Source organism: Macaca thibetana, chromosome 13, assembly GCF_024542745.1.
Source record: "Macaca thibetana thibetana isolate TM-01 chromosome 13, ASM2454274v1, whole genome shotgun sequence".
Lineage (NCBI taxonomy): Eukaryota > Metazoa > Chordata > Mammalia > Primates > Cercopithecidae > Macaca > Macaca thibetana.
This window is the reverse complement of record NC_065590.1, coordinates 52295126-52322723: the sequence shown is the minus strand read 5'-3', so window position 1 is coordinate 52322723 and position 27598 is coordinate 52295126. Positions and strand designations below refer to the sequence as shown.

The window sequence follows — 27598 nt, the reverse complement described above, 5'->3', positions numbered from 1 at the left end:
ATTACAGGCGTGAGCCACCGTGCCTGGGTGGATTTTTTATTTTCCTTCTTTTCATTCCGTTTCTCTGTAGGACAACTTTGGGTTTGACCTTCCCGCAGTTGAGGCCGCCACAAAAAAGCACGAGGCCATTGAGACAGACATTGCCGCATACGAGGAGCGTGTGCAGGCTGTGGTAGCCGTGGCCAGGGAGCTCGAGGCTGAGAATTACCACGACATCAAGCGCATCACAGCGAGGAAGGACAATGTCATCCGACTCTGGGAATACCTACTGGAACTGCTCAGGGCCCGGAGACAGCGGCTCGAGATGAACCTGGGGCTGCAGAAGATATTCCAGGAAATGCTCTACATTATGGACTGGATGGACGAAATGAAGGTAAAACCTGACTGAAAGGAAGGAGGACAGAGCTGATCCAACCAGCGCTCTCTTCACTGGGACTCATTCACTAAACCCGTACATACAGCTGTGTGCCTTGTCTAACTGCCCACCTGTACAGCTAGAGAGGAGCCACGTCACCCATGGGAAGATTGCTAGCTCAGGAATTAAATGAGACATGAAGTGTGAAGAAGTTCAGTAGCTAGAGCTCTGTTTCTGTGATTTATGTCTAACGTAGATATATTCCAGTGTAGGGAATCAATCACATTGTGGTTTTCTTTATTTTTAATTTTTCGGGGTTAAACTAACTTGCCATTTTCATTGATCTTTGAGTGAGTGGTACTACTTTGGGCAGGGGTCCCAGAGAGGTGGTATGGGGAGAAGGAAGGAGTGGTAGGTGCCGTGGACAGAGGAGAGGTCGGGAACCAGGCAGCCAGAGTTCTGATGGTGAGTGCCTGAGTTGCCTAATCCTCTTTGAGCCCTCTTTCTTGGTCTTTAAATGGAGATCGTACTTACTATCTACCTCATCCAGTTATTGCAAGGATGGAATGCAGTAGTATGTGCACAGATCATAGGATGGACTGGATGGCAGTGGCTGCTCGTGCCATTTATTGACTGCTCTCAGCATAGAGTTCCAACCTTTCCCCCTTCCCAGGAAGAGACCTGCTATCATGCCATGGCCCTGTACCTGTTCCTGTCCTCCGATGCAGGCCATGGAATGCTCAGCCATGTCAAGCAGTTCTCCAGCTGGAAGGGCTTTAGCCTTGTAGATAGAAGAAAATAGGTCAGTTTTCAGACAGTCCCATGAAGCCTTCTTTGTCTCAGCACAATGCGCTCCCAAGCTTGACCTTACGCAAGAGATTCCCTTCCCAGGATATAAGCTGTCATCTGTTGCCTACCTCTTGGACTGTTCCTGGCAGAGGGGCAAGGGCACCTGATACCATCAGTTTTCCCTCCTATTGGTCCAGATTTATGATTTTTTTAGGTCTTGTCTCTCTTGACCTCTCAAAATAGAAATGTTCTTAAAATGTAGCAGAGAGGGACTTTTCATTTTGTAAATCATGATGCACATTGTAACTCAGTTGGTCCAGAGACTTCTCAGAAGTAAGAGTGAAGTAGAAATCCCATCTGACAAGGATGTAGAATGAGGCCCCCAAATTTGGCTGGTTGATGGAAGAAACAAGAAAATATCAGTTGGTTCAAACTTAAACCCTAGAAGTTGCTTGGGGTCTACTAAGCAAGACAGCCACCTGACCCTGCTCTCCTTATTGGTTTAAAGATGTGGCTTACAAGCTTTTCAAGTAGATTCTTCTCCCATTGATTGTGTAAGTATAGTAGAGGCATATCAATAAGCTCTTAATGGAGGAAAAACATTCACTTACAGGCTCAGCAACTTCTAAAAGATTTCTTTCAACTTGAAGTGACCAAGTCTATCATCTTTATTTATTTGTTTATTTTTAAGTAGTTGCTGCAGCGGTTTCTTCTTGAAGTTTCAGTTTATATTTTGGAATCTTTCATACAGCACCCCTGCCCACCCTCCCCACTCCCACCCCTGCTGGCCCTCACCACTTTTTTCTTCTATTCTGCACTTTTTAGTGTAGATTTGACTTGCTTATTCCAAGGTTGGTGATCGTTAGTTTGTGATAGCTCTCCTGACTCAGGCCTTCAGGTTTGATTTGTTTTGTTCTGGTTTGTTGACCATCATCTTCCCCTGAAGGTGTGGGGTCCATGGCAGACTAGAGGGAAGGCACAGCTTCATTGCTGGCTGTTTGTCCAAAGATTATGTCATGCTGAAGTCAAGACTATAGTCACAGATGTCCTTTTGATTGCTTCTTGTGCACAGGTGCTAGTATTGTCTCAAGACTATGGCAAACACTTACTTGGTGTGGAAGACCTGTTACAGAAGCACACCCTGGTTGAAGCAGACATTGGCATCCAGGCAGAGCGGGTGAGAGGTGTCAATGCCTCTGCCCAGAAGTTCGCAACAGACGGGGAAGGTAAGGATGGCCCATTCCAAGCATTACCTCCAGATCACCAGAGATTCATATTTATAGAAACACAATGGGGCTTTTGAAGTTACTCTGCCACTATACATTCCTGGTGGGTTTGTCATGGGAGCATGAGATACAGTGGAGTGGCCTTCTGAACACTAATTCTGTCTTGTTTTTCTGGAATTCATATGTCCTTTCCTTAAATACGCAAATGCTGCTTGGCTTTGAGTGGCTTGGTGTTTGGCAGTGAGACTTTTGCCTGACCTCACTCTTTCTGGCCATGCACCGACACCCTGGTGTGGCTGCTCCAGCGGCTCCTGGTTTTCACAGCTGGTTGCACATATCTCTGTTTGGAGGATGTTTAGAATGATTTGGTTTTGCTTCGTATATTTCTAGAAACAATTATATGCAATTGCCTTTTTCTTATGATTCAAGTGCTTTCTTGCAGGAGGATGATCACTTGGTCTGCGGTTGTGCCAAAAAAAAAAAATTTTATCATTGCCCTCACTCCTGTTCTAGTCAAGATATTAGAAGGTGCTCCATTGCCTTATCACATGGCCCTGCATTTAGATTAGCAGTGAGCTGGTAATCATAAGTACACGGGGTGTAGCTCACTGCCTGTCGGTGAGCCTGCACCCATGCTGAGCTCCATCACACACCTACATTCCTTCCTTGATGTTAAACAGGTTACAAGCCCTGCGACCCCCAGGTGATCCGAGACCGCGTGGCCCACATGGAGTTCTGTTATCAAGAGCTTTGCCAGCTGGCGGCTGAGCGCAGGGCCCGTCTGGAAGAGTCCCGCCGCCTCTGGAAGTTCTTCTGGGAGATGGCAGAAGAGGAAGGCTGGATACGGGAGAAGGAGAAGATCCTGTCCTCAGACGATTACGGGAAAGACCTGACCAGCGTCATGCGCCTGCTTAGCAAGCACCGGGCGTTTGAGGACGAGATGAGCGGCCGCAGTGGCCACTTCGAGCAGGCCATCAAGGAAGGCGAAGACATGATCGCGGAGGAGCACTTCGGGTCGGAGAAGATCCGTGAGAGGATCATTTACATCCGGGAGCAGTGGGCCAACCTAGAGCAGCTCTCAGCCATTCGGAAGAAGCGCCTGGAGGAGGCCTCCCTGCTACACCAGTTCCAGGCAGATGCTGACGACATTGATGCCTGGATGCTGGACATCCTCAAGATTGTCTCCAGCAGCGATGTGGGCCACGATGAATATTCCACACAGTCTCTGGTCAAGAAACACAAGGACGTGGCGGAAGAGATTGCCAATTATAGGCCCACCCTTGACACGCTGCACGAGCAAGCCAGCGCCCTCCCCCAGGAGCATGCCGAGTCTCCAGACGTGAGGGGCAGGCTGTCGGGCATCGAGGAGCGATATAAGGAGGTGGCAGAGCTGACGCGGCTGCGGAAGCAGGCACTCCAGGACACCCTGGCCCTGTACAAGATGTTCAGTGAGGCCGACGCCTGTGAGCTCTGGATCGACGAAAAGGAGCAGTGGCTCAACAACATGCAGATCCCAGAGAAGCTGGAGGATCTGGAGGTCATCCAGCACAGGTGAGCGGGGCACTGCCAGTCACTGGCCTGTTCCTTGTGACCACTAGTGGCCCAGGAGGTGACCACCCTGTCAAATTGCCGTTTCAGATTTGAGAGCCTAGAACCAGAAATGAACAACCAGGCTTCCCGGGTCGCAGTGGTGAACCAGATTGCACGCCAGCTGATGCACAGTGGCAACCCAAGTGAGAAGGAAATCAAAGCCCAGCAGGACAAACTCAACACGAGGTGAGCACGCAGCCAGCAGCCTTCCAGCCTCCCACGTGTGGGGCTGGGGAGGGTGAGGTCACTCACTGAGCCTTGCTGTTGGGAATTTCCCACATGGGGTCATTGACATTGCAACACGATGTCGTGGCATTGGCACCTGCGTTTTGACATGTCCTTGTTTTGTAAGAAGTGTCTCTCAGGGCAACATCGTTGGTTGCAGGAGGATGATCTGAGCCAGCCCAGCACCTGCCCCTCTGCACACCAAAGTTAGGGCCTTGGTGTGACCTGTGTCCAGTGTAGAAGGTATTAAGATGACACCTGTGCTATCCATTTTAAAGTAACTTTAGGAACAGGACTCTAGCATGTTCAACACTTAATTTGCCAATGGAAAAGTCCTGATTGTCAGGGCAGACCTTTGTTCCAGTCTTATCTTTTTGTTGAGTAAACATGTTTGAGTAGGTTGTGGCATCTGGCCCCAGTTTTGAAGGTTACCATCAGTCTTAGAGTCTTAGATTTGGAAAACATTCATTAGGTGGAGTTCAGAGATGTGTAAAATGTGTGTTGCAGACATGAATTAATTGACTCTGGGAATGGATGTGTTGTAATTGCTCACATTGGAGCTCTGTAACACATTCCTGTTTGTGACAGGCTTTTTCCAGATTACATTGCATCCCTGAGCCATTTCCATTATATATGGTGTTCGTAGTCTGAGTGAGATAATTTTCCAAAAAGCATGTACTCAAAGCAAAGATGGAGAAAACAGATAAGCAGCATTAACCCCATTACTGTTCCTTTTGCAATCCAGCCATGGTCGGTCTTCCCTTTTTCACACTCGCTCTCTGCCCCTGCACTTACAGGTGGAGCCAGTTCAGAGAACTGGTTGACAGGAAGAAGGATGCCCTCCTGTCTGCCCTGAGCATCCAGAACTACCACCTCGAGTGCAACGAAACCAAATCCTGGATTCGGGAAAAGACCAAGGTCATCGAGTCCACCCAGGACCTGGGCAATGACCTGGCTGGCGTCATGGCCCTGCAGCGCAAGCTGACTGGCATGGAGCGGGACTTGGTGGCCATTGAGGCAAAGCTGAGTGACCTGCAGAAGGAGGCAGAGAAGCTGGAGTCCGAGCACCCCGACCAGGCCCAGGCCATCCTGTCTCGGCTGGCCGAGATCAGCGACGTGTGGGAGGAGATGAAGACCACCCTGAAAAACCGAGAGGCCTCCCTGGGAGAGGCCAGCAAGCTGCAGCAGTTCCTACGGGACTTGGACGACTTCCAGTCCTGGCTCTCTAGGACCCAGACAGCAATCGCCTCGGAGGACATGCCAAACACCCTGACCGAGGCCGAGAAGCTGCTCACACAGCATGAGAACATCAAGAACGAGATTGACAACTATGAGGAGGACTACCAGAAGATGAGGGACATGGGCGAGATGGTCACCCAGGGGCAGACCGATGCCCAGTACATGTTTCTGCGGCAGCGACTACAGGCCCTGGACACTGGATGGAACGAGCTGCACAAGATGTGGGAGAACAGACAAAATCTCCTTTCCCAGTCACATGCCTACCAGCAGTTCCTCAGAGACACGAAGCAAGCGGAAGCCTTTCTTAACAACCAGGTAAGATTTGTTCCTGCCTTTGCTTCCTTTCCATGAAAGCAGCCCTGGCTGCCTTTTGAAATGTTTTGGCTGGGGCAGCTGATTTAACCCACACCTGTATGGAATTATATGGATAATTTAGAGACAGATGTTTTTCCCAATACTCTTGAGGCACTGAAATCCATCACATTGTAGGGGACAGGAATTGAAGATTGCCATAGGAGCTGCTTTGCCTTACAAAGTACTATTTGATTTCAACTGCCATTTAGGACATAGTATGTCCTCATAATTGAGGTATTGATCCCATTTAAAAGATACAGTGAGGGCCAGGCATGATGACTCACTCCTGTAATCCCAGCTTTTGGGGAGGCAGGGGCAGGAGAATCACTTGAGCCCAGGAGGTCAAGGCTGAAGTGAGCTGTGATTGTGCCACTGCACTGTAGCCTGGGTAGCAGGATGAGACCCTGTCTCTTTAAAAAAAAAAAAAAAAAAAAAGTACAGTGAAGGTTTTTTTTTTCTTGAGACCAATCTGTCTTATTGCTCTAAAAGGGTCAGGGACTTCACCTGAGGACACAAGGCAGCGATTAGAGAAATAAAAACAGCTGAGGATAGTCACCAACTTCAGGGCTGCTATTGTCTCAAAGAGAGGGTATGAAGGGTACATTACTGTTGCCTTGACGGGCACGTGAGAGAACCCTTGAGGCTGATGCACAAAGCTTTGGTTCCTTTCCTCAGTCACTTTGGAAAAAAAATTTAGAGCATTTAAACCCTGAGGAAATTCAGTGAGTTACAGTGTCCCACTGGGTTTTTTTACCTCCTAATTTTTAATTTGATGTGATTTAATTATTTCATGTAAGTGTAATGAAGAAAGTGTTGTGAAGTATGTTGCATGGAAATGTAGAACACAGGAAAATGAGATCCTTCATTGATCCTTTATGACTTGTTTCTCTTTTTAAATAAGGAGTATGTTCTGGCTCACACTGAAATGCCTACCACCTTGGAAGGAGCTGAAGCAGCAATTAAAAAGCAAGAGGACTTCATGACCACCATGGACGCCAATGAGGAGAAGATCAACGCTGTGGTGGAGACTGGCCGGAGGCTGGTGAGCGATGGGAACATCAACTCAGATCGCATCCAGGAGAAGGTGGACTCTATTGACGACAGGTACAGTTTTCTGAGGTTCTTAAGGGAGACTTGCACGTTGGGGCTCTCAAACTTCTGAATCATTGGCCAGAAGCCCTTGGGAGTGTGGGCATAAATTTCCCAGTGGGCGGAATATAGGTGCCCAGCAGAATTTCATCTACCCAAACAGAAAATTAGTGAGCCGTGCATGACTGCCTGAGAATGTGGTTCTGGTGAGACATGTACAGGTGTCCACAAAAGGAAAGAAAGCCTGAGAAGCCAAGCTAATTCTTAACCAAGGACCTGTAAGAGCTGCAATGCTGCGTCGCATTCAGGTGTAAGCCATGCCCTTTGAGGATTGACACGTGCTTGTGTCACCTGATAGGACCCCTGACGCCAGGTATTCCCAGCCAAGCCCATGTTCCCCTTCATCCATGAGAAAGAAACCTGTCAGCAGAGTGGGAAGGGAGGGTGAAGCTGGCTTGTTCTGAGGACCTGGCAAAGCCACAAAGGAACATAATCTGGACTTTTTTAGAAAATTGGCTTGGATAGTGCTGTAATAGGATCTTTTTCATGATGAGAGGTAAATAAGAGCAAAGGTTATTTTCCTCTTCTGCCAGGGCATCTCCAGGATTGGATACACTTTCTTCATTTCTTGTTTAAAATTATTTATTTATTTACTTGTGTGTGTGTGTCTGTGTGTCTGAAAGATTTCCTGCCTGGCTGGAGGCCAGTGGACTCCATTTGACCCTAACTCTTTGACTCACCCCTTACTCTTGCCTTGCCCTGGTTACTTAAGTTGGAGGTTGGGGCAGATCAGGAGTTGGATGCACTAGCACAGGCCAGTCTGGACCAGCCACTGGATCAGTCACTAGCCTCTGTTCCAGTTTGGGTTGAATTTAACGGCTTGCTGTGAGACTGATATCATCAAAAAACAAGCTCTTCCTCTGTGCCTCTCTCCTGGCCTTCAGGTGTATTGGAAAGGAAAAATACTCCTTTGCTTACCACATCCAAGAGGGTTTCCTCGGACCCCTGGTCAAGTTGACTTAAAATAAGATGGGTGGAGAGGGGATGACTCTGTTTCCAGTAAAGATTGAGCTCCTGTCTTTAGCACTTCTAATCTTTTTTCTGAGCTGATTCCCAGCCTGAACCGTATGTTCTCTAGGGTGGTGTTGTGGAATAGAGCATAACTTATATTACTTATAATTTTGTATCTGTTGCTTTTAAAACAGCTGCAAAAAAGAAAAATAAATCCACCAAATCCTCCTTAAATGAGTGTGAGAAACAGTGATTGGGCAAAGCGTTCTTAACCTAGAGGAAAAAAACTTCCTTTTTTTGTAATACTAACTCTGAGTATTTTGTAAATAAGGTATCCTGTGTACTTCCATGTTAGATGCACACAGCTGGTTTCCTGCAGGCGGGCTTGGCTGTTAGGGACATGTGCATTCAGGCAGGCGTGCAGCTGTCTTGGTGCTTCCTTGGTTTCTTTTTATGTCCCCAGTGCTGCAACAGTACAAAGCTGTTGGAAGCAGATGATGCTGTCAAGACTCCTGGATATGAGAAAACGTTTCAGCAGCAGCAGTCTTCAGTTGTGGCTTAACCTTCCTTTTGCCCTTGACCAAGATCCCAGGCTCCTGCTGTTCCAGAGCTTCCTTAGGATTCCTCAGTTTTAAAAAAGAAATGTAAAAATGACCCTGTATTATCAATAAGCATAATAAAGATGGAAGGAGGGAGCTTCCAGATGAGCTGCCATCGGGAGAACTACATTTTCTTATTTTTCTCCACTGATGTTAACTGAACTCTGATTTCACTTTAATATCCCCAGAGGCCCACAGAACTGAAACTGACCCTAGAGGGTACTTGTCTGTTATGAAAACACACACATTTGTGAGTTCCAGGTGTTGTAGGAGCACAAGCTAAGTAAACATCTAAACCTTCAGATCTAATCCCCGCTCCTCGAAACATCCTGACACTGGTGAAGCGATTCTCCTAGAATGTAAAGTCATTATAATGTGCTTACGTTCAGGAAATCTCCTGAGCTGTTGAAATGAAAGAGTACCAGAACAAAGACACTGACTCTAACAGATGTGGGTAGGGCGTGAGTGGCCTTCAGAGTGCCTGTGAGTGGGGAGAGACTGTCCTCAGCCTGCCCTAGTGGATGTGAATAGGGAGGGAGGGAGCTCCTGGCCAAAAGGGAAATTCCAGCCACAGCACAGTTCATGGGGAGCAAGGAACAGTATCTAGCTTCATAAAGCAAGACCCTCTCTCACACCGGAAAACAGGCTTAAAAATTACCCAGTTGTTTCACTCAGGCACCTGGGGTTCTTGACTATTCACAGAAACCAGAACACCCACATCTGCTTCATATGATAAGGGAGCTGTTTTGAGTCTTCTGTCGGGGAGAGAAAGTGAGAGATGGAAAAGCACTCTTAGTTCTGTGGAAGCTACAGCCTAGTTTTAGAAGGTCCTTCTCAGGCCCTTGCCTATAATTGAATCCAAGATCCAACGTGGAATTTCCTGAGTTTTACTTCCCGTGAATGATGTCCGTTGCACTAGTAAACCATTAAGCCACACTCACTTCTTTTAAGTGTTTTCTGAGTCAGCGGCAGTCCCAGATGCCTGCGTGGCTGTGTTTCACACCACACAAAGGCCGTTGTCACACCTGCGCATAGATCGGCGTCATTTGGACATGCAATTCTAAATTCTTGCCTCCTTCTTCCCATCTTGATGGTCCCACTGTAAAAGAAAGGCTGCCCGGGCAGGTATCTGCTGGATATGCGTGAGAGTTGATTATATAAGAAACACATTCAGGATTCTGTCTGGTTGTATTTCTCCCTTAATGAACCTTTCCAGACAGTGTTTGAAGTTGCGTTCATTTCTATTATTTCCGTGAGAGGCGAGGATGTGTGTCCTGTTGTTAATTTCCAGTATCTGGGATTCTTCCCTGCCACTGTAGGACTTAAATGAGATGCCATGCCGAAGGAAATGGAATCCTTTATCCCTTTGACTAGGGGCAGGACTCCTGCATTTGTCACTAACTCCAACTCATATTACCTCCTTTCTAAAGATTTGCGTTCTTGAACTCCCCTAGAAATAGAATTGGAATTTGAGGGAAGGGAATTTCCTTTTGATATTCCCAAGCCATCCACATTCTTAGATGACTAATTCTTTTTAGCCCAGATTCACTAACAGTCTTTTATTTTTTTTAATTTAATTTTGGTCTCTGATGATAGATGCAATGACATAAAATGTCTCTGGCCTTTATTATTTTTTGTTGTTATAAAAGCAGTAAATGTCTAACATTTTCAAGGGGAGAACTACTGCCCTTAATCCCATCTGTAGCATATGCCATTTGAGTGTTTGGTTTCTAAGCCATGCCTTGGAGTTTTGTATCGTTTAATATGTATAAACTCTTTTCATTTAGCATTATAGTATAACTATTTTTCTATGTTTGCATTTTGCCTATGTGGGATAAGCATATTAAAATCTCTTTTCCTGGAACTCCTTTCAACTTAAAAAAATTAAAAAGGCATTATTTCTATCTAACATATGCCTAATATTTTTATTTATAATAATTGTATATAATACTGTAATTTACATAGTATAATGATATATGATGTTATAACATGTAAATATGTATAATTTCTACTGTTCTGTAGCCACTGGTACCTGCAGGAGCTATAGGGGCAGAGGGCTTTTTCTTTTGGTTCTCCAGGCAGACAACGGCTATGACACTGCATTGTCCGCGGCCACTGAGGGCCTGTGTGGTGCATGCGTCTCTACTCTAACATCTTTCTTTCTCCTGGGGAAGTTTCTTCGGACACCAGTCAGCAGCACGTGTTCACCACGCTGCTTTTACTCAGCGTGGTGGAGAATCCAAGGCTGTGTGTTCTTCCTCATCCCTGCCTCAGGGTTTGGCGGATGGAGGAGAGACCTTGTGCAGGCACAGGCAGTGAGAAATTGCTCTAAGAATCAGAATGGAAACCCAGCTGTCCTCAGTTGCACTCTGCCTTTATCCGTCTTAATACCCTGAATATAGACTGGCTTTCTTGCTTAGGCAACTCAGGAATATCAAGGAAGTGTATGTGTGGCAGTGCTTCTGAATCCTCAGTGGGTCCTCCCCTATTGGAAGTAAAGCTCTCCCCTGTTGTAGTGGAGCCACTGGAAGACAATCCTTTGCTAGGCATTCACGCTGCTGTTTCTCAGTTTCCAGTCTCTAAGCCACTGGATGCATGAAGGAAGTTTGCCAAAGAATGCTGTCACCTTCACAGCAGATGGGGAAGGAACCAAGTAGGGAGTGAGCACCCCCTTTACCTTAGCGTTTACCAAATTCAGCAGCTCTTTCCAATTCTTGCAAGTTATTTATTTAAGGTTTTGTGTTTTAACTTCTTTGAGCTTTAATTACCCTTAGCAATTGATTAAAAGTGGGATTGAGTTAGTATATAGTCTTATAGGTCTAAAAATTTTCATTCCTTTTTGTTTTATTTTTGGTGAGTTTTTTTTCAAGATGAGAAACTGTTTATCAGGAAACATTTGTTTAAAGCCAGTTACATGATTATATATATATTTTCTTAGCCTTGTATGTGTCACCCAGTTATAAGCTTCTTCAAAATAAGTTTCCAGTTCTCCCCCGGTGCCTAAAATAAGGACTTGTACATAGCGTGTGCTCATATTTTTTTCTCAACACCAGATTAGGAGGCACCAGATTGTATAGATCATTTGACAGTATGTTCGGCCTGTTGTGTAGTTTGGGCAGGTGTTTGGGTCTCTCTGGGACCGTGGCTTACTACTTTGGAGGATGCTAAAATCTCTTTATCTTGTCTCTTCACATTATTGAGAACTACAAGCGAACTCTTTTTAGCGTAGTTAGAAATTCAGGAAAGAAATTGATTTGTATTCTGTATTTCAAGATTCTCTACTTTCTTCTTTAAAAATTATTTTTGTTGCCATTCTAATAGACATAGGAAGAATCGTGAGACAGCCAGTGAACTTTTGATGAGGTTGAAGGACAACAGAGATCTACAGAAATTCCTGCAAGATTGTCAAGAGGTATGTTGCTTTTTAATCCCTCCATTCCTGGGTTCCAGTAATAGCAATTGCCAACCAGCATTTAGCACGAGAGCCTTTTGAATTATAAAATTAATGAAACCAGAAATCCATAGCACCCATTTGACTTGCAGGCAGGGATATGTGGCACTTCGTCAGTTCTCCAGCCTACAAGTTACAGCTTAATTAGATCATTATAATCTAGAATATTATATTAATAGTATAGTACTGCACTGTTCATTACAGTAGCCACCAGCCACAATGTCTTTATGGTTGGTTGGCTATTTCATTTTAAATTAACTATAATTAAATAAAACTAAGAGTGTAGTTCTTCCATCTCTAGCTATATTTTAGTGCTTAGTAGCCAGCTGTGACTAGTGGCTACCATGTTAGACAACACAAATATAGAACATTTCTATGGTCAAAGGAAGTTCTATTGGATATGGATGTCCTAGAATATTGTGCAACCTAAAAGCATTTAGTGGCTTGTTTTCACTCTTTAAAGCAATGTACATTTCAATGGTGTGGAAGGAAAGAACTAAAGGGAACTGAAACTGGCTACCAAGTAAGAAGTGGAGATTTTAAAAATACAAATTAGTTTCTTATTCACTTAAGACCTTCATCTGTCCATCTTTCAGGCTCTTCCCATGTGTATCTAACATGCAAAGAGCAGTAATGCTGATTCCAAGCACCAAGTTTTCACATGTGGTATTAATCTGATGATCATTGTACTATTTCATGCTCTTCTGATACATTCACAAACTTTGAAATCTAAAGTTGGCCAGAAAAAAGTAGTTTCTCTGCATGCTAGTTGGAGAATAGCATCTAGCTGATTTCACATGTGGAGTTTATGAGCATACCATATTTCTCTGTCTGCCGGAGAATAACAGACACTCAGCCCTCTCTGGTTTATTAAAATAAAAATCCTCAGGCAAAAATGGGGTGAGGAATATCCACACAAAACTGCAGGAACCTTGATGGGGCTAAGAGTATGGGGGTAGAATCAGGTCATATGCTGAGAATACAACTCCTATCATCACAGACACCCTGCATGCAAACATGTGACTGTGCATTAAAAGAAATACGGCTCCAATGACAGCTGCGTTAGATCACGTATAACAGAAGCAATCCTTTGCGTCCGTTAAACTGCTGTCTTACTGTGAATCTTGCAATATGCTCTTGCAGCAAAACCTTAAGAAGGAAAGCCCCTAAACTATGAAGCTTAGGGTCTGTCAGCTTTAAGCACCACATTGATGAATCTAGGTCTCTGGGGGATTTGCCTGGAGCCAGACAGGCTGAAGACAGGAGTGCCTCTTCTAAGTGACACGCAAGCATTAGTAACCCATTTGAATAGGATACTCACTCACAGAGGCATTCGTGTTCCAAGACAGGGCATAGAAGAGAGTAATGGGATCTAAAGCTAGCTATATGGAGTTGGCCTAGTGTGCTGTAGTAATACCAGTTGCCATTTTTCACCATAGGGAGTAAAAGGGATGAAGAGGTGTTTGCAGCTTGGACTGTGCCTTCCACAGATTGGTAGTCCCTGTTCCACGTTGAGGAACCATCAGTGACTCCCTGTAACCTCAGCCCGTATTCCTGGAGATAGGGAGGTCAATGGGATCCCACACTCCTGCTTTTAAAGGGCAAGTTAATAAGATGAAATTCATTTACCTAACCATGGTAAAGCTAAGGTTAAATCTGAGAAAAAGAAGGCGGGGGTGCGAGCACATGAGTGGCCAGGGAACCCTTGAGAGAAACTCATTTGTATTGGAAATTTCCAGTCTCTTATTTTCCACTGACATATGTAGATTTCGCAAGTAGACATATATGGGAAAATAAACACATAAAGTTTTAGTTCTTCCCGATGGAATCACAGGAAATGGTCAGTCTTAATAGGTCTTTAGATCTTTGTTTCCACTTGCTCTAAATTAGCATCCCTGGTTATGAGGAGTTCTTTCCTCCACACACACCTTGGCTGAGTTCCAGTGATTGTGAGGCATGCCCAGGGGCTCTGTCTTCTGTGACTTCTCCTCAAAGGACAGAGGAAAATTTAGGTGGGGCTTTTTATGTCCAGGAGATGATTTGCATATCTCCATGTGATTGCTCTGCCAACTCATCTTGGTTTATCCTGTCTTCCCTTGTTCTGCCTGTCTGTCCTTGAGCCACATTAGAAGTTAGTACAGCCATAGTGCGTGTGGGAGGTGTCGTGTATCCCACACCAGCATGTATAGTCTCTGCATGGTTGGTGGAATTTAGGTCAAGCTTGGGGGCTCTAAAACTCTTGGTATAGTACTATAATCAAAAGGGTGATACAGTCATTGGCTGTAAATTTTCCCATCATTCAGCCTTATTAAAATATACCCCTTTTAAGCCAGAATCTTTTGAGAATGGTGTTTGTGTGTGGACCAGCCCTACATTTGATAATCTACCTGTCATTCTGGTAGATATTTACAGAGCACTCAGAGGTCAAATTTATTATTATTACAGGATGTTGGTATTGTTCAAGATATGGGGAATCCAGGGGTTTGTCTCTTTTTTCGGCTTCCTTCCTTGTTGGGTGCCTTGGCTAGAGAAGGTGTGGGTTGTAAGATCCACCCCTGTTGCCACCCGCATAAACATCGCCTAGATGAGGACAACTATTATACCAGCAATACAGTATGCTGGCATATACAGTATGCTGGAATGAGCAGGGACCCTCCTATTCCCAGTTACAGTGGGAAGATAGAGACCATCATCATCTTTGTAGTGTTTTTGTTTTGTTTTGAGACAGGGTCTCTCTCTGTTGCTCAGGCGGGAGTGCAGTGGTGGGATCTCGGCTCACTACAGCCCCCACCTCCCGGGTTCAAGCGAGTCTCCTACCTCAGCCTTCCGAATAGCTGGGATTCCAGGCACATGCCACCACACCCAGCTAGTTTTTGTATTTTTAGTAGAGATGAGGGTTCACCCTCTTGGCCAGGCTGGTCGTGAACTCCTGGCCTCAAGTGATCCACCCTCCTTGGCCTCCTGAAGTGCTGGGATTACAGGCGTGAGCCACCGCACCTGGCCTGTAGTGTTATTTTAATGTGATGTCCTGAAAAATGAATGAATGATTTTAAAGGTGTTCCTTTTTTTGTTGTATTTCCTCACGCTATACCACCTATTTTCTGGAACTGATTTTTATTTTTCCAGGAAGGCAGGCAGTATGTCTACATGTGTCTGGTACAGGGATGTGAGTTAATCCTTTGCTGTTAGCTTAATTCAATGATCAAAGTATTTTTTCCTTATCTTTTTCCAATCTGCACAGTGTTCTTTTCTGCAGAGAATGAGTAAATTCTTAAATGACCTTTGTAAATGCCCACAAATAATAACTGTAGCTCTGGCTCCAGAATGCTGATGAACTAGCAAGTTCCATAGATCCATTTCATTGTGCTGTATCGCATGATGCTTTATCTGTAGGATGATGTGTTCAGCAAAGAGCAGATTTGTTTATAAGCCTCTGATTTTTATGTAGCACTCCCTCTCTCTCTTTTTAATCCCTCTTCGGTAGGTGGTTATGAATAGTGAAAATATGTGAATGTCCTTGGCACTTGGAATCGATAAACGCCTTCTATTTTGTGTGTATGTACAGAACACAGGGAAACATTTTGTCATTCAGTTTCCCTTTAACCTCTTTTCCCCTAAGATTGAATGGCCATAGTCTTTCAGATTTAGCTGCCCAGAAAACTGGAACATAGATAATTATTTCAAAGTAGGAAGTGCAGTGCCTTTATTGTGTAATACATCCATTGTCTTTGATGACAAAGGGCTTTATGAGATTTGCTACTTTTTCCCTCAACCAAGAGTGACATCAAAAATCTCACTACCTTTTGCTTTTAACCCCCTCCCACCCTCTGGCCCCTGTGCCATTCCCTGCGTGGTGAGTAGCCCGAGAAAGGTAAGGACAGTACCCAAGAGTTCACCCACTTTCAGAGTCGGGGGCTCCTGTGACCCACATCACTATCCTTGACATCATTTCCAAAAAACAAATCTCTGGGGGGGCCTTTCCTGGCAGCAGCCCACAGCGGGAGTGGGAGGGCCTTGGAAATGTTAATTCTGTAAGTACTTCTACTGGTTTTATGTGCCACTTCTAGATCTTTGTTGATAGATCCATGAAGGATTTAAGGTGCCAATTTGCTGTGACAATAACTGGTATAAAAGTGGGCTTCTCACGGTCACTCAGGAGAAGGGATATGGTCCCTTCAGTTGGTTGCTTCTAATTCCAGGCTGGCTCTGCATTCTTTTGTGTATCTTCAGCCTGGGCAAAAAAAAGCTCTTCCTAGGTTAGCACAGCAAATGGGGTGGGAATCAGAACTCTGGCATGGCCCTTACAGGCAGGCAGTAATGAGCCAGGGCCGATTCCGGATGGAAGCCAGGAAAAGTGGGTCTGGGCCTGGCGTTTGGCTGACCCCAGTAAGACAGCTCCTTTCTCAGGTCTGTCAGCGGCCGGCAGCCTTTGTGTGGCTCTCCAGAGTTCAGATCCAAGCGGACATGTTGGGTCTCAAAATCAAGTCCTGTGAAGTGTTCTTGGTGTGAATGAAAGGTTTTTAGAGAACTTGAGGCTATAGAAAAAGAGGTGAAGGTGACTCAAACTTGAAGGAAACATTGAAAGGGCATCATTGTTGCCTTAGCCCTACAGTGAGCAAGTTATTTATGCCTTTTGGCATTCCCTTCGATGCACCCACAAAAAGGAGGAGGTTACAAATAAGCAGTTTTTGTTTTGTTTTTTTAAATAAAAAAGAACTAAAAGAGTTAGAAGGATTGCCAAATGGGGTAAAAGTCAATCATGATTAACATGGTATAGCTGACACAGGTATTTGGAAGAGAAAAAGGGTCGTGTCTTGGACTGGTCAGGGCAGAATTTTAAACACGGGCCTTTTGTGGGGAAAGCCAGTTTTGAGTGCCAAACAGTTTGAAAGCTGGCTTATAGAGCTTTTGTACTTCTGGAATGAATGTTAGATATAGTTTGGAGCAGAGCTCAGGTACAAGCTCCATCTAATGGACACCTGTCATGACGGGTCGGAGTTGTGAAGTTAAATATTTGGCTGTCTGTCACCATGGAAATGTGTGTAGTATGCATAATATGACATAAACACAACCCATTGCAGGCGGAAAAAAGGCTGATGTCTAGGATCACAATCGCTGAATCCTTCTGATCTTTCCCTAGCTGTCTCTCTGGATCAATGAGAAGATGCTCACGGCCCAGGACATGTCTTACGATGAAGCCAGAAATCTGCACAGTAAATGGTTGAAGCATCAAGCATTTATGGCAGAACTTGCATCCAACAAAGAATGGCTTGACAAAATCGAGAAGGTGAGTTAAAACATTTGATGTGGCCATGGTGAGAAAACAAACAGGGTAGTAATAACCTCCTTTTTATTTAGCACATTTTCCAGAACATCTGAGTCTTAATCTGTACATTTACGTAAGTTACACAGCCAGTAATAGCAGCTCTCTTTGCACTTACGGGTTCCTGAATTCAACCCATCAAAAGGGAAAAAAACAGAAACCCAACCAGATAGTAGAAAATGCTTGATTTATCTTAGAACGAATATTAGGCATTTAGTTTCTATCATGCCTCTCATCTGCTGTTGCTGATGGACTGTGAGCTCTCATGCAGGGATTCCACTATCTTGATCATATTATTTGTGTTGCACTGTGACAGATTGCACATAATTTTAAATATATACATATTTTTTAAAATTCCTTTTTCCTGTGAGGCTACTGTATACCAGGCACTATAATAATTATTATAACGTGTAATTCTGGCACAGAGATTCCGTGCAGCATAACTGAAGATGAACGTGGAGTTCCCCACCCCTCCCTTCTCTCCTTTTAGACTTTTTAAATTGTTTCAGATTCTTCATGGTTAAAATAATGTGTTGGCGGGGCATGGTGGCTCACGCCTGTAATCCCAGCACTTTGAGAGGCCAAGGCAGGTGAATTACTTGAGGCCAGGAGTTTGAGACCAGCTTGGCCAACATGGGGAAACCCCATCTCTATGAAACGTACAAAAATAGCCAGGCCTGGTGGTGTGCGCCTGTAATCCCAGCTATTGGGGAGGCTGAGGCATGAGCCCAGGAGGCAGAGGTTGCAGTGAGCTAAGATCACGCCACTGTACTTCAGCCTGGGTGACAGAACAAGACCCTGTCTCAAAATAATAACAATAGTAATAATGTGTTTTATATCATCTTTGGTCATGGAGTAGAGGGGATGAAGTCAGGTTATTAGCATTCATTATTCCATTGCCTCAGTTGAAACTGTTTCAGCATTTAGCATTTATTGCTTCATTCCCATGAAACCCATGTAATGTATGCAAGCTAGGCCATTGTTGATTTTATTGAGCAGTAACTTCATGTGGAAATACTGTGTGTGTTGAATGAGTGGGTAAATCACAGATCAAATGTCCTAGGTTTGTTTTTCACAGTGACATTTTTTCTGTAGCAAACTGTTTATTTACAACCATGCTGGTTTTGTTTTCCAGGAAGGAATGCAGCTCATTTCAGAAAAGCCTGAGACGGAACCTGTGGTGAAGGAGAAACTCACTGGTTTACATGAAATGTGGGAAGTCCTTGAATCTACTACCCAGACCAAGGCCCAGCGGCTCTTTGATGCAAACAAGGCCGAACTTTTCACCCAGAGCTGCGCAGATCTAGACAAATGGCTGCACGGCCTGGAGAGTCAGATTCAGTCTGATGACTACGGCAAAGACCTGACCAGCGTCAATATCCTGCTGAAAAAGCAACAGGCAAGTGGACAAGCCATCATGGACTTGGGTTTGTTTCTGTTTTACAGCCGTAGTCTTTACAGTCTTTTCTCACTCACTGCATTCTCAGGAGTCCACCTTCCATGGGAAGGCATTTGTAACCCAGAAAAGTACTTGCTCTAACAGCATCATACAACATTTCCAGAATAGAAAGCTACCTGTCCAGCCTAGAAAGACACAGTATTAGGAGTATTGGGTGTCGGCTGTCTGTGTATGGGATTGATAATTTTCTTAGTTAATAGGTGTTACCGCTATTTAACAGTTAAATAAATACTCATCTCACTCAATTCTGCATTTTACATTAAAGAAATATTCACATACTTTGTTGTTTAACATCTTGATTTGTGACAGTTATCTGAGTTGTTCAAGGCACTTTATAGATAATAAAAGTAACTGTTTATATTACATCACTGTAGAGGGCTTTAAGGGCAAATGAATTTACCTCAAATTTACTTGAAAACAGTTCCATTGATGTTGAAAAAGCTAATCAGTGGCAAAATCTTCCAGTGGCTCCCATTGCTGGCTTTGCAGTGTGGCCAAGTCCCTGGCCCAGCAGTTCTGCTTAGAGCCAGTCACTGCAAAAGTAGTCTCTGCTGAGCGCTGAGGCTGCTTCTTTGCCTTCAGATGCTGGAGAATCAGATGGAAGTGCGGAAGAAGGAGATCGAAGAGCTCCAAAGCCAAGCCCAGGCCCTGAGTCAGGAAGGGAAGAGCACCGACGAGGTGGACAGCAAGCGCCTCACCGTGCAGACCAAGTTCATGGAGTTGCTGGAGCCCTTGAACGAGAGGAAGCATAACCTGCTGGCCTCCAAAGAGATCCATCAGTTCAACAGGGATGTGGAGGACGAGATCGTGAGTCAACCCCGGCTGCACACATGGCTTTTCCACAAGCCCCCTTGCCTGTCCTAAAGCCCATGTTCTCACTTCTCAGTCAACCTCACCTTGGGCCACGTTGGCAAGTTGAGCTGTCAGAGACCACGCTCTGGATGGTCTAAAGTTTCTTTCCCTTTTCACACTAAGTGCAACTCCATTGTGCCTCTCATGTTATCTAGGGGTACTCTAGGATTTTAACGGCCCTAAAACAGACTTTTTAAAAGTAATGAGGACTCACAGTGAGTCTGATCTTGAGGATGAGGTAAAGTTGGAAATACTCTCCCTACCCCTGTCTCGGAGAACAAGGGCATGCTTCCCCAGACAGCCCTCCCGAGGGGGCTGAGCACTCTCTGAAGCTCACCCTTGCTGTCCCTCACTGCCCCTCACCGCTCTTGTTTCTGTTGTGTATTTGTTCCTCTGAGTGGATCTGACCACTTATTTGCAATTTTTCCCAGTTGTGGGTTGGAGAGAGGATGCCTTTGGCAACTTCCACGGATCATGGCCACAACCTCCAGACTGTGCAGCTGTTAATAAAGAAAAATCAGGTAAGCCTTTCTGCTCGGGCTATCTCTGTCTGATAAATAATTGCTCTAAATTATGAGACTGAGAATGGCAGAGAGTTTTGAAGCCTTGCGATTTCTTTTTGGCCCTAACAGCTTGACATAAGCACCAGACGGTTGCCATTTAGCAAGCCTTTGTGTGTGTTGTCTACTCCCTCCAGACCCTCCAGAAAGAAATCCAGGGACACCAGCCTCGCATTGATGACATCTTTGAGAGGAGCCAAAACATCGTCACCGACAGCAGCAGCCTCAACGCTGAGGCCATCAGACAGAGGCTTGCCGACCTGAAGCAGCTGTGGGGTCTCCTCATTGAGGAGACGGAGAAACGCCACAGGCGGCTGGAGGAGGCACACCGGGCCCAGCAGTACTACTTTGACGCTGCCGAGGCCGAAGCCTGGATGAGCGAGCAGGAGCTGTACATGATGTCAGAGGAGAAGGCCAAGGTGAGAGGAGGCGGGAAGCATCCCTGCCTCAGGTGAACCTTGGATTTAAACCCTGAGCTTGCTTTCTGCTGGCGGCTCTGTCTTCATAAAAACTTCCCTTGTAGCCTTTGAGTGTTAAGGGGACACCATGTGCATGAAGGTGTCTGAAGTCCAGCTGCTGGTTTCCCTTTGCTGCAGCATTTTCTTATCTGAACCCTAGTGTGCCATTAAGACCAGGTTCATCCCTTCATCTTTGAAATATGCCAGAGTCCTTCCTGCTATCTATTTATAGGTTCCCTAAACTTTACAAAATACAGGATGGCTTGGAGACAATTTGAAAGTATTGCAAGGTTCCCGGAATGCTGTCATTTACATAACTGATGGACCTTGAGGAATTCCAGTGAACCAGGCACACTTGGTCTGCCCAAGCTTTTCTCTGAGAGGGGCCCTGCTCATTCTGTGTCCTCCTTGTGTTTCTCTTCTGCACAGGCTTCTGTGGTCCAGTCCATATGAAAGCTCTTGGAACACTTCTGTGTTCCACTGTCCATACCGTACCTCTGGAGTTTCTCTTTCTACTGATCCTTCCTCCTACCCTGCTGAGCAGCTGGTCTGTCGCTCCTTAAGGTGGTGTAGGGCCGGAGGGGACAGCTGTGGTTGTGACGTTGTACTGTCTTTGCAGGATGAGCAGAGTGCTGTCTCCATGTTGAAGAAGCACCAGATCTTAGAACAAGCTGTGGAGGACTATGCAGAGACTGTGCATCAGCTCTCCAAGACCAGCCGGGCCCTGGTGGCCGACAGCCATCCTGAAAGGTGAGTGCTGCTTCATGAGGTTGAGACCCGGCTGTCGATTCCTCTCAGTGAGGGTCTCTTGCTAACCCCCACCAAAAGAAAATGGCAGCATTCATCATGAATTGCTGGTAAGGCAAATCTTTGAGAAGCATTTTTAAAACAGTCCCATCATTTAAAACATCCTATCATGATTAGGATGGGTGAACTGTTACACTAGGAAATTGCTCTTGTGGGTTAAATATCTCCTTCTAGCCAAGGGTCTCCTGAAAGAGTATTGGTGTCATGAGTCAAAAGTACAGGTTGACTAGGCTGGGCAGTCAACGTACAGTGGCTTAGACTTGTAATCCCAGCACTTTAGCAAGCCAAGGTGGGAGGATTGCTTGAGCCCGGGGGCCAAAGACCAATCTCAGCAATGTGGCGAAACCTCATCTCTACAAAACATACGAAAAACAGCTGGGTATGGTGGCACACATCTGTACTAAGCTACTCAGGAGGCTGAGATTGGGAGGATGGTTTGAGTCCAGGAGTTTGAGGCCACAGTGAACCATGATCACACTGCTGCGCTCCAGCCTGGGTGACAGAGTGAGACCTTGTCTCAAAAAAATAAAAATGATCAGAAGTACAGGTTGACTTGCATGGTGGATACAGATAGTCATAGCACTTACCCTTGGGTTGAAAAAGTCATCCAGTTTAGGGAAGTAATTACTAGTTTTAAGAGGAGCATTAGACAAGAATGCATGGACCTGTAAAATGAAGGGGCTCCCAGGAAGAACAAAATGAAAACACCTCCTAACTCTTAGATATCAAGTGATTAGAACACCCTCGAGGAAAAAAAAAAAAAGAAGTGAGTGTGTAGTACTCATCCACTCTATACCAGGCCCCTGTATTAACTTCCAAAGCAGTCATTTTAGGCTTTTTGTGTAAATACCTTTTATGATTTGGAAAGGAATTGGCCTTGTGCATTTAACCAGGGCAGGTTAGGGGAGATGAGGTCAGTGGCTCTGTTGGTGTAGGAGGTTCTTAAGATGTTCATGATCAGGATTCATCACTCTGGGGGGAAGTTGGAGGGAGGGGGATTCAGTCTCCTGACTGAGCACCTGGGACTCATGAGATGGAGCAGCTGGTCCAGCCCTCCTAACAAGGATGGGCACTCAGCCCAGGGAAGGTAGAGGGCCGTGCGTGCCACACTGGCTGTGTCATTTGTCCCTCTGGTAGCACAGTACCAGAGAATGCAAGACTGCTCTGGATTTTACATTAACTTAGTTTTTCTTTTGCCACCTTCCTGACTGGGAAGATTTTTGCATTAACTTTTAACGTCAAAGGAAATCCTGATTTGCAGAGCCAGAGGTGCAGAGAGAATTTCCTCCTCTCCCTGCTAAATTTGCCTACCCCCACTATTCACTGCAGCAGAGTGAGGCACTACCCATCCCTAGTGTAATAGTAGGGGTAGGCGAATTTAGCTTACACATTGGCTCTTTTGTTTACATATTGGCTTTTCGTGACTTCAAATTGTGGCCAATTTCAGAGTTTTATTTTTCATGCTAAGTAGGTTAACCAGAGTTTCCTTTGAGAAATATGATGTAATATGTTCTCCCATTATCTCCACCTCATTTGTTTTTCCCCTGAAGAAAATTGACATTTAAGATTCTTTTTCTCCCCATTGCTTCCTTTCTTTTTCAGTGAGCGCATTAGCATGCGGCAATCCAAAGTGGATAAACTGTACGCTGGTCTGAAAGACCTTGCTGAAGAGAGAAGAGGCAAGCTGGATGAGAGACACAGATTATTCCAGCTCAACCGGGAGGTGGACGACCTGGAGCAGTGGATCGCTGAGAGGGAGGTGGTCGCAGGGTCCCATGAACTGGGACAGGACTATGAGCATGTCACGGCAAGTACTTGAGGCAGTGCATGAGTTGGCTGTGCAGTGAGCGATGGTGTGGAAGGCCATTTGCATTCCTTATCTGTGAGCAGATGAAATGCCCTGGACTCCAATCAGAGGTCTTGGGGTTTAGTTTTAAGGTGGTATTTCTTTTTTAAGCAGGTGACTTGCATTTAGGTTGGCTAACCTCTCTGTGCACCCCTTCCGCCAGTAGTAAAAGGAGGTGGAGGTAGTGCCTCACTCTGCTGCAGTGAGCAAGAAGGAAACCCAGTTGCTAAGAGGTTCTCGAGCTAAGATCTGTTGTTCTTAAGTCTTGAGTATTATTGGTTACATCTTGCTTAGAGGCAATTTCTTTCCAAAGGGTATTCATGTGATCAAGAAATACAGAGTTCACAGTGCTCTCACTGATTTCCTTACCCATCCCTGTTTCAGATGTTACAAGAACGATTCCGGGAATTTGCCCGAGACACCGGGAACATTGGACAGGAGCGTGTGGACACGGTCAATCACATGGCAGATGAGCTCATCAACTCTGGACATTCAGATGCCGCCACCATTGCTGAATGGAAGGACGGCCTCAATGAAGCCTGGGCCGACCTCCTGGAGCTCATTGACACAAGAACACAGATTCTTGCCGCTTCCTATGAACTGCACAAGTTTTACCACGATGCCAAGGAGATCTTTGGGCGTATACAGGACAAACACAAGAAACTCCCTGAGGAGCTTGGGAGAGATCAGAACACAGTGGAGACCTTACAGAGAATGCACACTACATTTGAGCATGACATCCAGGCTCTGGGCACACAGGTGGGTAGGGCAGCCACCCAGGGGTGCTGGGGAGGCTTTTTCTCCATAGAACGTCTTTGGGCATTTGTAAGTATCTCCCTGTTCCTTGGCTCCTCAAAATAATTGCCCCAATTAAGCACATACATGTACCCACTTTGTAATAGTGCTCCATTTGGGAAAACGTATCAGTCCCTAAAGGTCTGCGTTTGCCACATTTGCGAACATTAGATGAGTGCCCCCATGATTAAAATAAATACAGCAGATGCATACACAAACGTTTGCAAGTTATAGGCCTCAGCAAGTGTTTTTACTATGTTAGCATATCCATCCAGAACAATTTCCAAAATAATACCTTACTATTTTTCATCAATCAGGTTCTAAGTTACATGTCTAGAAAAAGAAAGAACAGGATTCTGCGTGCCTCATCCCCAGTATAAAATGACTGGAACTAAGACTTTGTTTAAAAGATGTTTGACAAAGTAGTAACAATATAACAGAATCTAGTGTAATCACTCTCTAGTTTTCTTTCTGATCTCTGCACAGTTTCTTGTTTGGTCTTCTGCCTTTTAATTGAAAAACAAATGTAGTTTTTTTTCTTCTAAGTTTCATGGCCCTAGAGAAGAAGCCAATTTTATTTAAGATGTTATCCCTGATTATGTCAGGGGTTCTTGTTGTTAAGAGTATATTGGCCGGGCGCGGTGGCTCAAGCCTGTAATCCCAGCACTTTGGGAGGCCGAGACGGGCGGATCACGAGGTCAGGAGATCGAGACCATCCTGGCTAACACGGTGAAACCCCTCTCTACTAAAAAATACAAAAAAGTAGCCGGGTGAGGTGGCGGGCGCCTGTAGTCCCAGCTACTCGGGAGGCTGAGGCAGGAGAATGGCGTAAACCTGGGAGGCGGAGCTTGCAGTGAGCTGAGATCCGGCCACTGCACCCCAGCCTGGGCGGCAGAGCAAGACTCCGTCTCAAAAAAAAAAAAAAAGAGTATATTGAGTATCTAAATTATCTCAGCTTTTTCTGTTGAAAGCCAAATAGTAAGTATTTTCAGCTTTATGAGATACACACACTCTGTTGCAGCTCTGCCCTCTGTTATTGTAGCATAAAGCAGCCATAGACGGTGAGAAGATGAATGAACGTAGCTGTGTTCCAATAAATCTTCATTTACAGAAACAAGCCACCCAGATATGGCCTTGGGCTGACCCAGTCTAGTGCCTCAGCCTCTAGATAGCTTTGGTATACTTTGGGATTTGTTCTGTGAAGGGACCACCTTGATTGTTGTTCTCTCTCACTTCCCCTTAATTCTTAATTCCTGTCACTATGACTGCAAGTTTAATTTACCTCTTTAAGCTTTGGTTCCCTAGTAGTTTAAGGATTGAGGTGCAAAACATACGATATAGTGAGATCTCTAGAAATGTTTTCTAATTATTATTATATAACAAAAGTTTAGGGAAACATGAGATACCTAGAGATAGAATTTAAAAACACCTTAGCAACGTAGGTCTTTCCTCTGCACCTCTAAAATCATTTACTTTTAGAACTGCAAGACACTTGAGAGACAGTGGAGTTGCTCTCTCATTTTTTCATTAAATGCCTTCGCCTCATTAGACTTAGAGATGAGGAAGCCCAAGAAGGGTCTCGGAACATCCAGGGTAGGAATCTAGTCCCTCGAGTCTGATAGTCTGCACCTCGCCATACCCACTGGGCTATGATGTTTATAGCAGTGAAAAGGATGTGTGTCCTACTGCAGGTATTGACCTGATCTGGGTTTCTTTTCACAGAATAACAGCAGAAGGGAAGGCTCTTGGTGCAAGCTCCCAGGAGCATGTGGTGCTTCCTCTTTGGTTGTTTCCTTTTGTGCCAGCTTCTCCTGCCACTGTCTCCATTCTGCACGGGAGCTGTGGGAGTGACACATAGCACTGATGGAGGTCTTGAGTGGTTATGCAAAGCAATAGTTCATATTTGTGGAAATTTTCACTTTTGCTGTCCTCTTTTACCTTACATTTTATTGTCAGCAAATTGAAAACAGCCAGAGACATGGAAACAGGTGTTTTGAAAAATGTGGTTCATCGTGTAGGAAAATTAGCTTTTCAAGTAATTTCCTGGGAATTTGTTCATTGTAATTTGAGTTAAAACTGAGCTATAATCAAAGAATATTTCCAAAAATCCTTTAGGATATGGAAATCAAATCACACTGGAAACCAGAGCCTGTTGGTTCTTTTTTGCATCTTTTGCAGAAACTGCTTTTTTTTTTTTTTTTAAAACCTATTATCACCTAAAGTGCTTCTGTGCAATCGAGGGTCAGTAATCCACCTCCCCACAAGCCCTAGTGCTGCCCATCCCTACCCCCTTTTACCCCACTTAGCATTTCTCCATGTACTACTGTCATAGACATCTAAAAGTTCTCATCATCCAGGACAGTTGTCTACAGACTTCTTTGATCACGCAGCTTTATCAGTACATGATGATTGGGTGTCCATTTCCCTATATATGTATGTCTTTAATGAGGCATTGTACACAAGTATGGCACTACTAGTGTTACATACTTTATATAAGACATTTAAGAGGAGAAAATTTAACTATAAAATTAGCCGCACTTACTAGCTTCAGTTTTAAAGACATATACTGCTCCCCAAAAAAAGGTAAGAGTATATTCTTATTTTTGTTTTTACAGAGGAAAAGTATTATGCACGTTGTCTGTACTGTCTATTCCAGTTAGTTGTCATCTTGGAGTGCTTTTTGTGTGACTACATAGAAGCCCTTCCTCATTCTTTTTCATGACTGAGCAGGAGTCTCCTGCTGGATGCACCATCATTAATTTAACCAGTCATTCACTGATGGTCACTTTATTTTCAGTCTTTTGCTTTTACATATACTGCTGCAGTAAATAATCTATGCATATTTCATTTCCTAAATATACAAGAATATATATGTAGGATCAGTTCCCCAAAGTAGGATCATAAAATCAGAAGGTACCGCATTTATCATTTTCATGGGTACTGCCCATTTACCTTCTGTAGAAACTGTAGTCGGTTACACTCCTGTCTACAGAGAATGAGTTCACTGACAAATATGTCATCGCACTTGGATTTTTGCCAACTAATAGATGACACATTACAGTATCTCCATGAAGCATCTCTTCATGTTTAAGACCCATTTGCATTTCCTGCTCTCTGAATGTTTTCTTCATGCCAGTTTCTGTGTTGGTTTGTTGGTTTTTTCTTTTTTTTTCTTTTCTTTTTTTTTTTTTTTTGTTTGATGACTGTCATAGCTGAAAAAAATAACTCAACCAAAATATGTAGATGTAAGTAGGAGTGCATCATTGGCTCCATTTACCACATCACAATTCTTAATGCGTATTTTTAGATTTGCAAGGTTTTTGTTGAAATGTGGCTATTTCAGGCTTCACCTTCTTTAACATTAATTAGTTATTTTAACCACATAGGATGCCACGTTTTTATACTTTTTGAGTGTAAATGTCCCATGGTGAGAACTCTTACAGGCGATACATACATTGTATTCACATAGCAATGGGAAGTCGTTTTCAAAATGTGCTCTTCATGGCAGTTTCCCATTCATCATAAAAACTTTTATCTTTACCATGAGATAGCAGATTAGGTATTTATTTC

The 27598-nt window shown here is 44.5% G+C and overlaps 1 protein-coding gene across 7 annotated transcripts in view; it reads left to right on the top strand.

Annotated features, from left to right (window-relative positions):
- Window positions 1-27598, top strand: part of SPTBN1 (spectrin beta, non-erythrocytic 1) — a 213406-nt gene that overhangs the window by 169393 nt on the left and 16415 nt on the right. For all 7 annotated transcript variants that reach the window (XM_050753709.1, XM_050753710.1, XM_050753714.1 and 4 more), the window contains 15 exons: window positions 71-373; window positions 2217-2370; window positions 3051-3921; window positions 4009-4146; window positions 4983-5739; window positions 6680-6882; window positions 11799-11889; window positions 17069-17215; window positions 18387-18650; window positions 19293-19517; window positions 19994-20083; window positions 20260-20541; window positions 21200-21330; window positions 22990-23194; window positions 23618-23992. In XM_050753709.1, coding sequence (XP_050609666.1) covers window positions 71-373; window positions 2217-2370; window positions 3051-3921; window positions 4009-4146; window positions 4983-5739; window positions 6680-6882; window positions 11799-11889; window positions 17069-17215; window positions 18387-18650; window positions 19293-19517; window positions 19994-20083; window positions 20260-20541; window positions 21200-21330; window positions 22990-23194; window positions 23618-23992 — 4236 coding nt within the window. The remainder of the gene's footprint in view (window positions 1-70; window positions 374-2216; window positions 2371-3050; window positions 3922-4008; window positions 4147-4982; window positions 5740-6679; window positions 6883-11798; window positions 11890-17068; window positions 17216-18386; window positions 18651-19292; window positions 19518-19993; window positions 20084-20259; window positions 20542-21199; window positions 21331-22989; window positions 23195-23617; window positions 23993-27598) is intronic.